General features: G+C 67.9%; 1 protein-coding gene across 1 annotated transcript; it reads right to left on the reverse strand.

The window, feature by feature from the left end:
• Window positions 1-8,540: 8,540 nt before the first annotated feature.
• Window positions 8,541-11,619, reverse strand: Pim3 (Pim-3 proto-oncogene, serine/threonine kinase). The gene is made up of 6 exons (XM_078052492.1): window positions 11,320-11,619; window positions 11,126-11,235; window positions 10,993-11,043; window positions 10,531-10,900; window positions 9,736-9,912; window positions 8,541-9,660 (listed from the first exon to the last, which is right to left on the reverse strand). The coding sequence occupies exons 1-6, from the start codon at window positions 11,402-11,404 to the stop codon at window positions 9,473-9,475; spliced, it is 981 nt and encodes a 326-aa protein (XP_077908618.1). The 5' UTR covers window positions 11,405-11,619; the 3' UTR covers window positions 8,541-9,472.
• Window positions 11,620-11,970: the final 351 nt, after the last annotated feature.

Consider the following 11,970-nt stretch of genomic DNA (forward strand, 5'->3'; position numbering starts at 1 on the left):
ATACACACACGTACACACACACCACGTGCCATAAATACACATACACGTGACATACACACACGTACACACACACTCAAATGGTAGTTTATCCCCATGGGCACTGGGAAGAGTGTCCCTGAGTGTGGCCCCATCTCTGGGACCTCCCAGTCCTCCGGGGGACTAGAGAGCAAGGGCCAGGGGCCTCGTGCCAGGCAGGAGCCTGGGCCTGGGCAGGACCCACTGTGTGGGCTAAGCCCTGTGCCCATCTGGCTGGAGTGGTGCCTGCGCCTGGCCACACTGGGGCACACTGCTGGGGGCCTGCAGGAAGGCAGCTGTGACAGCAGAGTGCCCTACCTGCGGCCTGCAGGGGGCACCGTGGCCAGTGGACTCTGCCAGCATCCAGGGGCCTGGGCTCCTACCAGGAGGTGGGCACGAGGTGCTGGGCCAGCCTGGTGTCCCATGCTGCCGCAGACCCAAGGCCAGGGTCCCACACCCTGCTCGGTGGTTCCCAGGGTGAGGCCACTGCAGCGTGGCCAGCCTAAGAAGGGTGCACCTCACCACCTTCCGCTCACAGCCTGCTGCATGCCAGGTGGGCTCGGGGCTTGCCCTGATACTGGACAAACCCCACTGAGCCCAGGGTGGTGTCTTCTGTTGCTTTTACCCCTGAGGGAATTGTGTGAGAGAACAAAGGGCCAGAGACAGAGACCAGCTGGGCATCCCCTGGTCAGAGAGCTGGACAGCAGCCAGCTCCGCAGCTGCCCACCCTCAGCAGCCCACCCAGGACTGGGCCTAGCAGGGGAAGCTGGTCCCTGTCCACACCCTGTGGTCCAGCCCACTGTGCCGGCAGGTGTCCCTGGGTGACCTGGGCAAAGGCACAATTCCTTTCTCAGCAGGCCTGCTGGACACCTCCCTCCCCAGCCCCCTTTTCCCCCCTGCTGGCTCAGGGTGCCCACAGCTAATCTGGCCAGCTGGGAATGGGGCAGAGGAGTCAGGTGCCTGGAGGCTGGGCCCGCTAACCTCGTGGTAGGAACAGACTGTCCCAAAGGCTGGGGTGGGGGGAGGGAGCTGAGAGACGGGGGACCACAGCCCTGGTCCTCAGTCCCACCCCCAGCTTTGTTCAACTCCCCCAGGACAAGCAGTCTTGACACCCATGACCGGTCAGCACCGCCCAGGCTGCTGCAGGCTGCCCCCATGCTCACTGCTGGTGCTTCAGAAGGAGGGGCTCCACGTGGGCCTGCATCTGTGGGGCAGGGTCTTTCCCGTCTGTCCAGCCTCCAGCCTGGCTTGGGTCAGACTGACCTCCTGCCCTCCCAAGCGTCTCCGGCAAACCTCCTCCCTGGGCTGGACTCTGACCACTCGGCCCTCCTCCTGCCTGTGCTGAACAGCTTGACCTGGACGCTGCACAGGTCAGCACCCCCACACCACCGCCTTCCACATTCGCCTGGCCCATCCTCTGCCCTCCTGCCTCGCAGCCAGCACCCCAGTCCTCCGGAGCCAACCCCAACTCTGCAGTCCCCTGGATGCCCTCTAGGCAGCCCCACAGAGGTGGGACCTAGGGGGCCCAGGTCCCTGTCCTCGGGAAGTTCTGAACAGTCCCACCCAGGCAGACCTGGGTGGTCTAGGTCACGTCGCCCGTGCCCGTGACGGTACTGTCCGTGGTGAGGGAGCCCAGCCGCAGCCCTGGGCAGGAGGGCCAGGCACACAGGGCCTCCTCCCCAGCTCCTCCACACCCAGGGCCCCGGATCCCTGAAATGGGGTATGAAGAAAGCCACAAGGTGGCCTGGCCACTCCTCAGATCAGAGCACCTGCCGACCAGAGTGGCCCTGTTGCCTGACAAGGCACCCTCTGGTCCTCCAGCCAGGCCTGGTGAGGCTCCTGGGGGGCCAGAGCCCATGGGACACAATGAAGTCACGGCTTCTGTCTTGGGCAGGCACAGCCCAAGAGGGCCACCTGTGGGCCAGACTCAGTCTACACCACCTGTGGGCCCCGCCTCGCAGGCAGCCACAGGGAGGCCCCAGCATCCACTGGGCCCCAGGGCCTCAGGCTTCTCTCCGAGGCCACCTGGATCCATGGGAGACCAGTGGGCAGCTCAGGCCAGGCCAGGCTGAGTGACGTCCCATCCGGAGGGAGGGCAGCAGCTTCCTTCCTGAGCCCCTTCACCACACTCGGCCTGGAGGGGGGGCCTGGTGGAGGGGCCTGGAGGGGGGGCCTGGAGGGGGAGCCTGGAGGAGGGGCCTGGAGGGGGGGCCTGGTGGAGGGGCCTGGTGGGGGGCCTGGTGGGGGGCCTGGTGGGGGGGCCTGGAGGGGGGGCCTGGAGGGGGGGCCTGGTGGGGGGGCCTGGAGGGGGGGCCTGGAGGGGGGGCCTGGTGGGGGGGCCTGGTGGGGGGGCCTGGAGGGGGGGCCTGGTGGAGGGGCCTGGTGGAGGGGCCTGGTGGGGGGCCTGGTGGAGGGGCCTGGAGGGGGGGCCTGGTGGAGGGGCCTGGTGGAGGGGCCTGGTGGGGGGGCCTGGTGGGGGGGCCTGGTGGAGGGGCCTGGTGGGGGGCCTGGTGGAGGGGCCTGGAGGGGGGGCCTGGTGGGGGGGCCTGGAGGGGGGGCCTGGAGGGGGGGCCTGGTGGGGGGGCCTGGAGGAGGGGCCTGGTGGGGGGGCCTGGAGGGGGGGCCTGGTGGAGGGGCCTGGTGGAGGGGCCTGGAGGGGGGACCTGGTGGGGGGGCCTGGAGGAGGGGCCTGGTGGGGGGGCCTGGTGGAGGGGCCTGGTGGGGGGCCTGGTGGAGGGGCCTGGAGGGGGGGCCTGGTGGGGGGGCCTGGAGGGGGGGCCTGGAGGGGGGGCCTGGTGGGGGGGCCTGGAGGAGGGGCCTGGTGGGGGGGCCTGGTGGAGGGGCCTGGTGGAGGGGCCTGGAGGGGGGGCCTGGTGGGGGGGCCTGGAGGAGGGGCCTGGTGGGGGGGCCTGGTGGAGGGGCCTGGTGGGGGGCCTGGTGGGGGGCCTGGAGGGGGGGCCTGGTGGGGGGGCCTGGAGGGGGGGCCTGGAGGGGGGCCTGGTGGGGGGACCTGGTGGGGGGGCCTGGAGGAGGGGCCTGGAGGGGGGGCCTGGTGGAGGGGCCTGGTGGGGGGGCCTGGTGGAGGGGCCTGGAGGAGGGGCCTGGAGGGGGGGCCTGGTGGGGGGGCCTGGAGGGGGGGCCTGGAGGAGGGGCCTGGAGGGGGGGCCTGGTGGGGGGGCCTGGAGGGGGGGCCTGGAGGGGGGGCCTGGTGGGGGGGCCTGGTGGGGGGGCCTGGAGGGGGGGCCTGGTGGGGGGGCCTGGTGGGGGGCCTGGTGGGGGGGCCTGGAGGGGGGGCCTGGTGGGGGGGCCTGGAGGGGGGGCCTGGAGGGGGGGCCTGGTGGGGGGGCCTGGAGGGGGGGCCTGGTGGGGGGGCCTGGAGGGGGGGCCTGGAGGGGGGGCCTGGTGGAGGGGCCTGGAGGGGGGGCCTGGAGGGGGGGCCTGGAGGGGGGGCCTGGAGGGGGGGCCTGGTGGAGGGGCCTGGAGGGGGGGCCTGGTGGGGGGGCCTGGAGGGGGGGCCTGGTGGGGGGGCCTGGTGGGGGGGCCTGGTGGAGGGGCCTGGAGGGGGGGCCTGGTGGAGGGGCCTGGAGGGGGGGCCTGGAGGGGGGGCCTGGTGGAGGGGCCTGGAGGGGGGGCCTGGAGGGGGGGCCTGGTGGAGGGGCCTGGGCTCCAGTGGTGGGCCTGAGCCTGTAGCTGCTGACACCTGGCCAGTGCCCAGTCTCCCTGAGCGGTTTCCCCGCTGGCCGACTCAACCTCTGGCAGAGTGACCCACTCCAAGGGAGGACCCTTATCGTTCATCCCGGGGCAAGCCTGCCCCCACCTTGGTTGACAGCTGGGGTATGGCCCTGAGGGGTTTCCTGCAGTGCCAGGCCAGGGGAGGGCAGTGACCAGTGACGGAGAAGCAGGCCCGACCCTCCCCTGCATGGCCATGCCTGTCAGAGCCCCAGGAAGGGCAAGGAGTGGGGCTCAGTTAGGTAGAGAAACCTGGACGTCCCTCCGGCTGCCTGCAAGGTCCATGCTGTGAGCAGGCACCCCCACCAGAGGCCTGCAGAGGAAAGGCCACGGAGGAATCGAGGCCCAGGACCGCCTGGGCCTGCACCCAAGCCTGGGCCAGGGGCCGGGGACAAACAGGGACCGCCAGGCTTCTGTCTACCTGTGGGCAGGGGCCAGGTCTGCTGACACTCCCTGATACTGGCCCCAGGTCTCAGGCCCAGCAGCTCCTGAACACTGCCCTCACGGAGGCCCTGTGTGGTGCCAAGTGTCCTCACACCCAAACGCTTAGGCCTGTAGGCCACCCCAGCTGGGGCTCAAGCCTGGACGGAGGATCAAATGGGTGAGTGCCTGGCCTGCCCAGGGCGCTGCCCAGCCTACCAGGAAGTCCTGTGTGACCAGGCGTGCCCTGGTCTTCTCAGGGCCCCTGGGCCCACGGGGGTCTGGGTGCCCAGGTTGTGGGTGGCTCCTGGGGCCCTAGGGTCACTTCCCTCCCGTGCAGCCGCAGCGCCAGAGCCCGGCCAAGCCTTAGCTCTCGTCTCTGGAGCTGCCTCAGAGGAGAGGAACAGAGGCCCTGGCAGCTGCAGGCAGCCAGTTTTGGAGACAGAAGTCGATGTCCCAGCCCCCCTCTTTGGGAAGCCGAGCTGGCCTCTGGCCCAGTGGGTAAGCAGGCCAGGAGAGGCAGACACGGATGGTGGCCTCACTACCTAGAGGACACAGGGCAGACCGGGGGCATGTCAGCCTTGGCTCATCCTGTGACCCGCTTGGGGCCTGGCTGTGAGCAAGACAACCCCGTGGGACAGCCTGTGAAACCCGGGACACCACACCCCTGCCATCAGGGCCCAGAGGGTTCCCAGAGCTGACCAGTGGTTCTGCAGGAGACTTTTACGTGCTAAGTCAGCGAAATTGACTAAAGATATGAAGACACGTGGTGATGGGGGCCACCTGGTCAGGCCTGAGCGAGGACAGCATGTGGGCCCGGGCAGAGGGGAGCTCAGGCCTGGCAGTCTCTTCTGGGGGTGGGAGAGGAAGCAGGGGAGAAACCAGGGCAGCCTGCAGATGGACGGTCCTCACTCTGGGGTGGCCTGCCTTCTCTGCTGCAGCTCCAGAGGTGTCCTCAGGGACAACAGTGCTGGCCTCAGGGAGGTGTGGGCTTCTGCTTGTGACAACAGACCATCCTGGCCCCCAGAAGCCCTGGGTCTGAAGAATCACTCTCCGAGACCCTAACCCCAGGCTGGAGATTCAGGATGAGTCCAGTGAGCAGCAGGTCCTGCCCCGAGCAGCAGGCGCCCCCCACACACCCAGGACCTGCAGAGTCAGCAGGACCCTTGCCCTCCGCCTGGCCTCCTGCACTGAGTGGGAGGAGGCTGGGCACCCAGCTCTGACAGGCACCGGCCAGCCTGCTGCATGCCCTGCAGGTGTGAGCAAGACAGGGGTCCACATACCATCGCCTGGGCCTGGGTGGCCAAGGGCAGTGCTGTCCTGGAGACTGCTCAGTCCATGAAGAAGGGGCTGGACACCCCCAGCCAGCCCCCGCCCAGGAGCCTGGAGAAACTGAATCGGGCTCTGCTGGGCCTTCTCTCCAGGGAGTGGCCAGACCGCAGGGCCTGGGGCAGGAGAGGCTCAAGTCCACCCCAGCATGGGACACCTACAGCCTGGCAGAGCCCAGGGGAGGCTCCGGGAAGGGGGTGAAGACTCCACACCCAGGACCTGGGAGCAGGGGTGAGCCAACACTCTGCCCTCCAAGTGGCCCTGGAGGCAGAAGCAACAGCAGCCCTCCCAGGGTGTGTCCTGTGGGCTGCCTCTGCAGGGGCCACAGGGACCCTGGAAGGTCCAGCCTCCACACCACTGGCGCGGGCGAAGCTGCAGGAGCAGGGCCTGCTGAGGAAACCTGTCCATGGGACTGCCTGAAGGGGGTCTTGAGACTGGCCCCTCCTGGCCCTGCCTCCCAGGCTCCCTGGCCCCTCCTGGCCCTGCCTCCCAGCCTCCCTGGCCCCTCCTGGCCCTGCCTCCCAGGCTCCCTGGCCCCTCCTGGCCCTGACACTCAGCCTCCCTGGCCCCTCCTGGCCCTGCCTCCCAGCCTCCATGGCCCCTCCTGGCCCTGACACCCAGGCTCCCTGGCCCCTCCTGGCCCTGACACCCAGCCTCCGTGGCCCCTCCTGGCCCTGCCTCCCAGCCTCCGTGGCCCCTCCTGGCCCTGCGTCCCAGGCTCCGTGGCCCCTCCTGGCCCTGCGTCCCAGGCTCCGTGGCCCCTCCTGGCCCTGACACCCAGCCTCCCTGGCCCCTCCTGGCCCTGACACCCAGCCTCCGTGGCCCCTCCTGGCCCTGCCTCCCAGGCTCCCTGGCCCCTCCTGGCCCTGACACCCAGCCTCCCTGGCCCCTCCTGGCCCTGACACCCAGCCTCCGTGGCCCCTCCTGGCCCTGACACCCAGCCTCCGTGGCCCCTCCTGGCCCTGGCACCCAGCCTCCGTGGCCCCTCTTGGCCCTGCCTCCCAGGCTCCACGGCCCCTCCTGGCCCTGCCTCCCAGGCTCCGTGGCCCCTCCTGGCCCTGACACCCAGCCTCCGTGGCCCCTCTTGGCCCTGCCTCCCAGGCTCCACGGCCCCTCCTGGCCCTACTTCCAGCCTCTGCCTCCATGAAGCACAAGGGCTGCGTGCTTGCTCCCCGCGTGATGTGCTCCCAGCGTGACATGCCACACCACCACTGGCCCAGAGCGGCCCAGAGCTGTGGACTGAGCACCAGGCAGGCACCACACCTCCGACATGACACCCAGGACAAACCTTTCCTCCTCTCCAGTGCACCTCACATCTGTGTCAGCGACAGAAAGCCGACACTGTGAATTCCTGGCACCCCCAAGGACAGCCCCAGGACTTGGGACTCAGTGGGGTGCCTTCGGCCAGCAGTGGTGCCCAGCCCTGCAAACAGCCACAGTGGAAGGGTGAGGAGGGCCTGGCGGTGCCACAGGCTCCTCAGCATGCCACCCCTGGGCTAGGTGGCCAGGATCCAGGGGCCTGCACCCACACCCTTGCCACCCAGGGTACTGGCACTGCCCCCACTGCCCCCACAGTTTGACAAACACAGGTTCCTGACTCTCTGGGTCTTGGTGTCCCCTAGGACAACCTGGGAGTCCCTGCCTGGTGGAGCTACGGACACCCATGGCGTCCAGGCCAAGGAGTGGGCAGACAGCAGCACCCCAGGCCCCATGACCAGAATGCACACAGGACTGTGGGTGGAGGTGGGGAGGTGCGCCTAGCAGAACTGACGTCCATGTTCCTCTCATCCCAGAGGGTCCCAGGCAGGCTGGACCCCTGAGGTGGCTTGGCCTTCCACTCTGGGGTTGCCCAGGCCTCGCACATTCCTGCAGAGACTGGGAACCCCCTGCAGGGCAGTGACCTATGGCAAGCTATGTGCTGCCCACAACTATGCTCCCCACCCAACTTGTGGAGTGCTAGGACACTGCCCGCCAGCACTGGTGTATGGCACAAGGCCGCTATGGGAAGCCCCACAGGCTCTGCTCACCTGACCTCTGTGCTGAGCAAGCCGACCAGCACCACCCTCCATGAACATTGTCCTGGACCTTGGTCAGCCTCCAAAATGCCGCCATGCTCCCGCTGCCCTGCTGGGCCCCCAGCACACTCCCATCACAGCCCAAGATCTTCCTGCCAGGACCAGCAAAGGTGAGCTCCCTGAGGACTATCCAGTGGCCGATGGGTGGACAGACGCATGGATGCGCAGAAATGGAGGGAGGGGAAGTAGGTGGATAGAGGAATAGGAGGGCACCCCCAGCTAGCAAGTGGAGAGACTTGGCCCACGGTGACCAAAGGGTCACTGTCCCCAGGGTGGCTGTGGAACTGTCCCCACCAGGGGCATTTACACCAGGAAACCCTTGAGTGCTCCACTGAGCCCACCCTAGGGTGGTGCTGTCTGAAGACCCCATTCTGGTGTGTGCAGGAGGGGTGCGTTAACTCAAGAACCTCCGCTCCCCAGCAGGCTCAGGGAGGGCTGACCAGGTCCAGGCTGTGCAGCGAGTCCAGACATATCATACCTGACCCATTCCACACCTGGACGTGGCTCCCATGGTCCCCTCCCCACACCTGTCAGCCCAGTGCCCAACCACTGCAGGCTGCCTCTCTGTCAGCATCTGACCTCATGACCCTCATGACCTCATGTGCACACACCAGCACTTTCCTGACACCTCCCATCCCTCCCACAAACTCCTACTAGTCCCAGACACAAAGCAGCACAGACCTCTCCCTCTCCACGCCTGAGCGACCATCTCCATCTCTCACCCAGCTGGGCCTCCTAGAGGTCAGAGGCCATTCCCAGGCATGGCCTTCAGGCTGACAGCAACACTGTCCTCTCACCACCCCTGCTGGACCAACCTGCCCCCAGCATGCTGGTGCACAGAATGGGATGACACCCAGGGCCAGCACCACATGCAGGACCCCTGGCCTGAGGGCGGGGACACTAGGAAGAGGCAGTCTGGGCCCCTCCTCTCCACCAAACACCCAGCCCAATCAACACAGGGCATCCAATCCATTATGTACAAAAAAAATTTAATTGAAATACCTGTATAAAAAATATGATCTCCAGACATCTCACTTTCCCGATGCCTACTCACACCGGGTCACAGAAACACGGCTGCTAAAATAAATTAAGGGCTTGAGACTCTGGCCCCCCACCCCCAGCCTTCAGAGCCAGCAAGCAGACTGTACAAGGTCAATAATTTAAAACCCACCTCCGGGGCAGAGTGCCCCAGGTGGGAGAATCACCCACTCCCCTTAAGTTAGCCACTGTACAAGTTCCTCCTACAGACACGGTGGGTCTGGGGACCAACTCCAGGTGCAGGAATGGAACCAGGGTCAGGGACACACAGCCTCCCCCAACCTGCCTGCCCCTGGCCATCCCAGGGGCTTGGAGGACTGCTCAGAGGAAGTAACCTCAACAAATAAATTAAAGAATAAATAGCCCGGCGGGCAGGGGCACCCTCCAGGGGGTCACACCATAAATAACTGACATTGGCACGCGTGGACACAGCTCGGTGGGGCAGTGGGCAGCAGAGGCCCGACGTTGCATTGCTTGTGCAGGGACATGCCCAGATGAACACCATGAGACTGGAGACAAGAGGTGGGCTCTCCAGATCAGACACCATCAGATGGAAAGACTGCCCCCCGCAACGGGGCAGTAGGGTGGGAGAAGTCTCTGGTTCAAGTATCCACCCAGGGCAGGTGGGACCTTGCTTTGCCCCGAGCCATCTTTGGACAGAAGAGCTCGAGAAAACCCAGTCCCAGGGAGCAGCGTTCAAAAAGGCACTCAAAGCAAAGGGAAACAGGCCCGGTGCCAAGGGCAAAGGTCACCAGGGATCAGAGGTCACTGCTTTTGCAGGAGACAGCCCAGGCAGAAGAGAAGTCAGTATTCTGGGAGGTTGGCTCAGCCCAGCCCAGTACCCAGCAGCAAGTCCAGGCTCCTCCTCATAAGCTCTCACTGCTGGATGTGGTGCTGGCCCCATCGTCAGTGTCCAGGGAACAAAGCTGCAGGTCACAGTTCTCAGGGGCACCCTCCTCTCCCCCCAGCATCCAGGGGTGGGCAGCAATCTGGTCCAGCGAGGGCCTCTCGGAGGGCCGCAGGGATAGACACCACTCAATGAGCTGCTGGCACTCTGTGGGGGACAGGACAGCATCAGGAGGGGCTCAACTCCCAGCCCCTCCCCGCAGCAAGATGCACAGCTACACACCTGGGGAGACCCTCCTGCGGAAGAATAGGCGGCCACGGAGGATCTCTTCGTCCTGCTCAAAGGGGATATCACCACACACCATATCGTAGAGCAGCACACCAAGGGACCACACGGTAGCAGAGCGCCCGTGGTAGCGATGGTAGCGGATCCACTCTGGGGGGCTGTACACCCGGGTGCCTGAGAGGACACACAGGGTCAGGCCCACACGATGGGTGCTCCCGCTAATTAGTCCTAGCCTGGCCTCAAAATCCCGCGTGTCATCAGGGTGGAAACACCCCGGTGGGCCTGCCCACCGCGGAGGGACCGGCAGGGAGGGGCCAGCACGCCCCCAGCTGGCCCCCAGCTGGCCCGACTGCGGAGGAGCGCGTCACATGAGCCAGAGCTCCAGTTTCACAACAAACAGGCTAGGTCCCGCCCCAGCCCACTACGCGTCTGCCTGCAGGCGAGGGGAGGGCCAGGAGGCGGGGAGCCCGGGCTTCCCCGCGCTCCGCAATGCGGGGATTTCTGCCGCGGCGCCCCCGCGCTCTGCACGCACGCAGGGAGTCCCACGAGCGCCGCCCAGGCTCCGGGAGGGAGGCGGCAGTGTCGAACAGAAGACTGCGCCCTGCGTCATGCGCGCACCGTGGGGTTCCCAGGCTGTCACCTCAGTTCCCTAATAAAGAGATCCCAGCGCCCCAAGGTGGCTGAGGGGACAGCCCAGGCGCTCCCCCGCCCCCACCCCCGCAAATCCGGTGCGGCGCGCGGCCGCTCAACAGTCGCCTGCTTCTGCCGGAACGCGGCCGCCGGGACGCTCACCGTCAAAGTCGGTGTAGACCGTGTCCTTGAGCAGCGCTCCTGAGCCAAAGTCGATGAGCTTGAGCTCGCCCGAGCGCAGGTCCACCAGCAGGTTTTCGTCCTTTATATCGCGGTGCACCACCCCGCAGCCGTGGCAGTGGCGCACGGCGGCCAGCACCTGCGCGAAGAAGCGGCGCGCCAGCGGCTCGTCTAGGGCACCGCGCTCCGTGATGAAGTCGAAGAGGTCCTGGGCCGGCTCGGGCCGCTCCAGCACCAGCAAGAAGCCGTCGGGCCGCTCGAACCAGTCCAACAGGCGGATGACGCCTCGCGCGCCGCCCGCCGCGCCCACCTTGCGCAGCAGCACCACCTCCAGGGGCACGGCCGCACCGCCCTAGGGGACAAGGCGGTCAGCGCACAAAGCCCAGGCGCGGCGGCACCCGCCCCGCGCCCGCCGGTCCATCCGTCCCGCGCCCGCGGACTTACGAGGCTGCCCCACTCCGTCACTCGCTCCTTCACCACGTGCTTCACGGCCACCTGCGAAGGGGACGTGAGCGGTCAGTACCGGCAGCGGAATCGCGGAGCGGGAGAACCCGGGTCCGCCCGGCAGCCTACTCACTGGGAGTCCGTCGGCAATGCGACTGCCTGCGTAGACCGTGCCGAAGCCACCGCTGCCCAGCACGGCGCCCACCTGGTACACCTTCTCGAAGCTCTCCTTGTCCGCCTTGGCTGTGGGGACGCGCGGGCGAGTTGGTGCGGGCTAGGGCGCGCCCCCTGCCCCCGCCCCGGCCCGCCCGGCGCCCGCGCGCGTACCTGGCTGTAGGATCTTCACTGGGAGGTGGTCCACGCCACCGGGCCCGCAGAGGTGCGCCAGGGAGCCGAACTTGGAGAGCAGCATCGCGGGCGGCCTCGCGCTCTGCGCCGCCTCTCACCGGGCCGGCGCGGACGCGGGAGGGCGGCCTCCCGGGCCGCAGCAGCCTGGCGGATCGGGCGGGCGCGCCGCACACCGGCCCTGGGGGCCCGAGGCCGGCGCTCGGCGAGGCGGGCCGCGCGGAGACCGCGTAGACGCGCAGCAGGCCGAGCGGCTCACACGCCCCGGCCGCTTCGCCCCGGGGTTTTGGGCCGCGGCGGCGCGTATCCCTCCGCGGGGGCGGGACCGGCCGAGGCCCCGCCCCCTTCCGCTTGCGGCCCACGCGGCGCTGCAGCCCGGAACCTGCCGGCGTGACGCCGGGGCAGCCGGGCGTCGCCTGCCCGGTAGACCAGGGCCGCGCAACGGGCGGGGCGCGGCGATCTGACGGGACTAGCTTGCCGTAGTGGCGTCGCGGAGGCGCACGGCGTGCAGCGGCTCCCTGCCGCGCGCTCGCTCACTCCGCGCACGCGCAGCTCGCGCGCGGGCGGTGGCCGCGCACCTCGGGAGGGGTCGCGGGAGCCAATGAGAATTGGGGTTTTGAAAGGACACCGGGA

This window comes from Ictidomys tridecemlineatus, chromosome 6, assembly GCF_052094955.1.
Source record: "Ictidomys tridecemlineatus isolate mIctTri1 chromosome 6, mIctTri1.hap1, whole genome shotgun sequence".
NCBI lineage: Eukaryota > Metazoa > Chordata > Mammalia > Rodentia > Sciuridae > Ictidomys > Ictidomys tridecemlineatus.

What these genes read in the sequence shown, in the direction of transcription:
- Pim3 (XM_078052492.1), bottom strand. Translation starts at nt 11,404, where the DNA reads ATGCTGCTCTCCAAGTTCGGCTCCCTGGCGCACCTCTGCGGGCCCGGT. An exon ending in AGTGAAGATCCTACAGCCAG is followed by an intron (nt 11,236 to 11,319) that starts GTACGCGCGCGG and finishes GCGTCCCCACAG; the next exon opens with CCAAGGCGGACAAGGAGAGC. An exon ending in GGTCTACACCGACTTTGACG is followed by an intron (nt 9,913 to 10,530) that starts GTGAGCGTCCCG and finishes GTGTCCTCTCAG; the next exon opens with GCACCCGGGTGTACAGCCCC.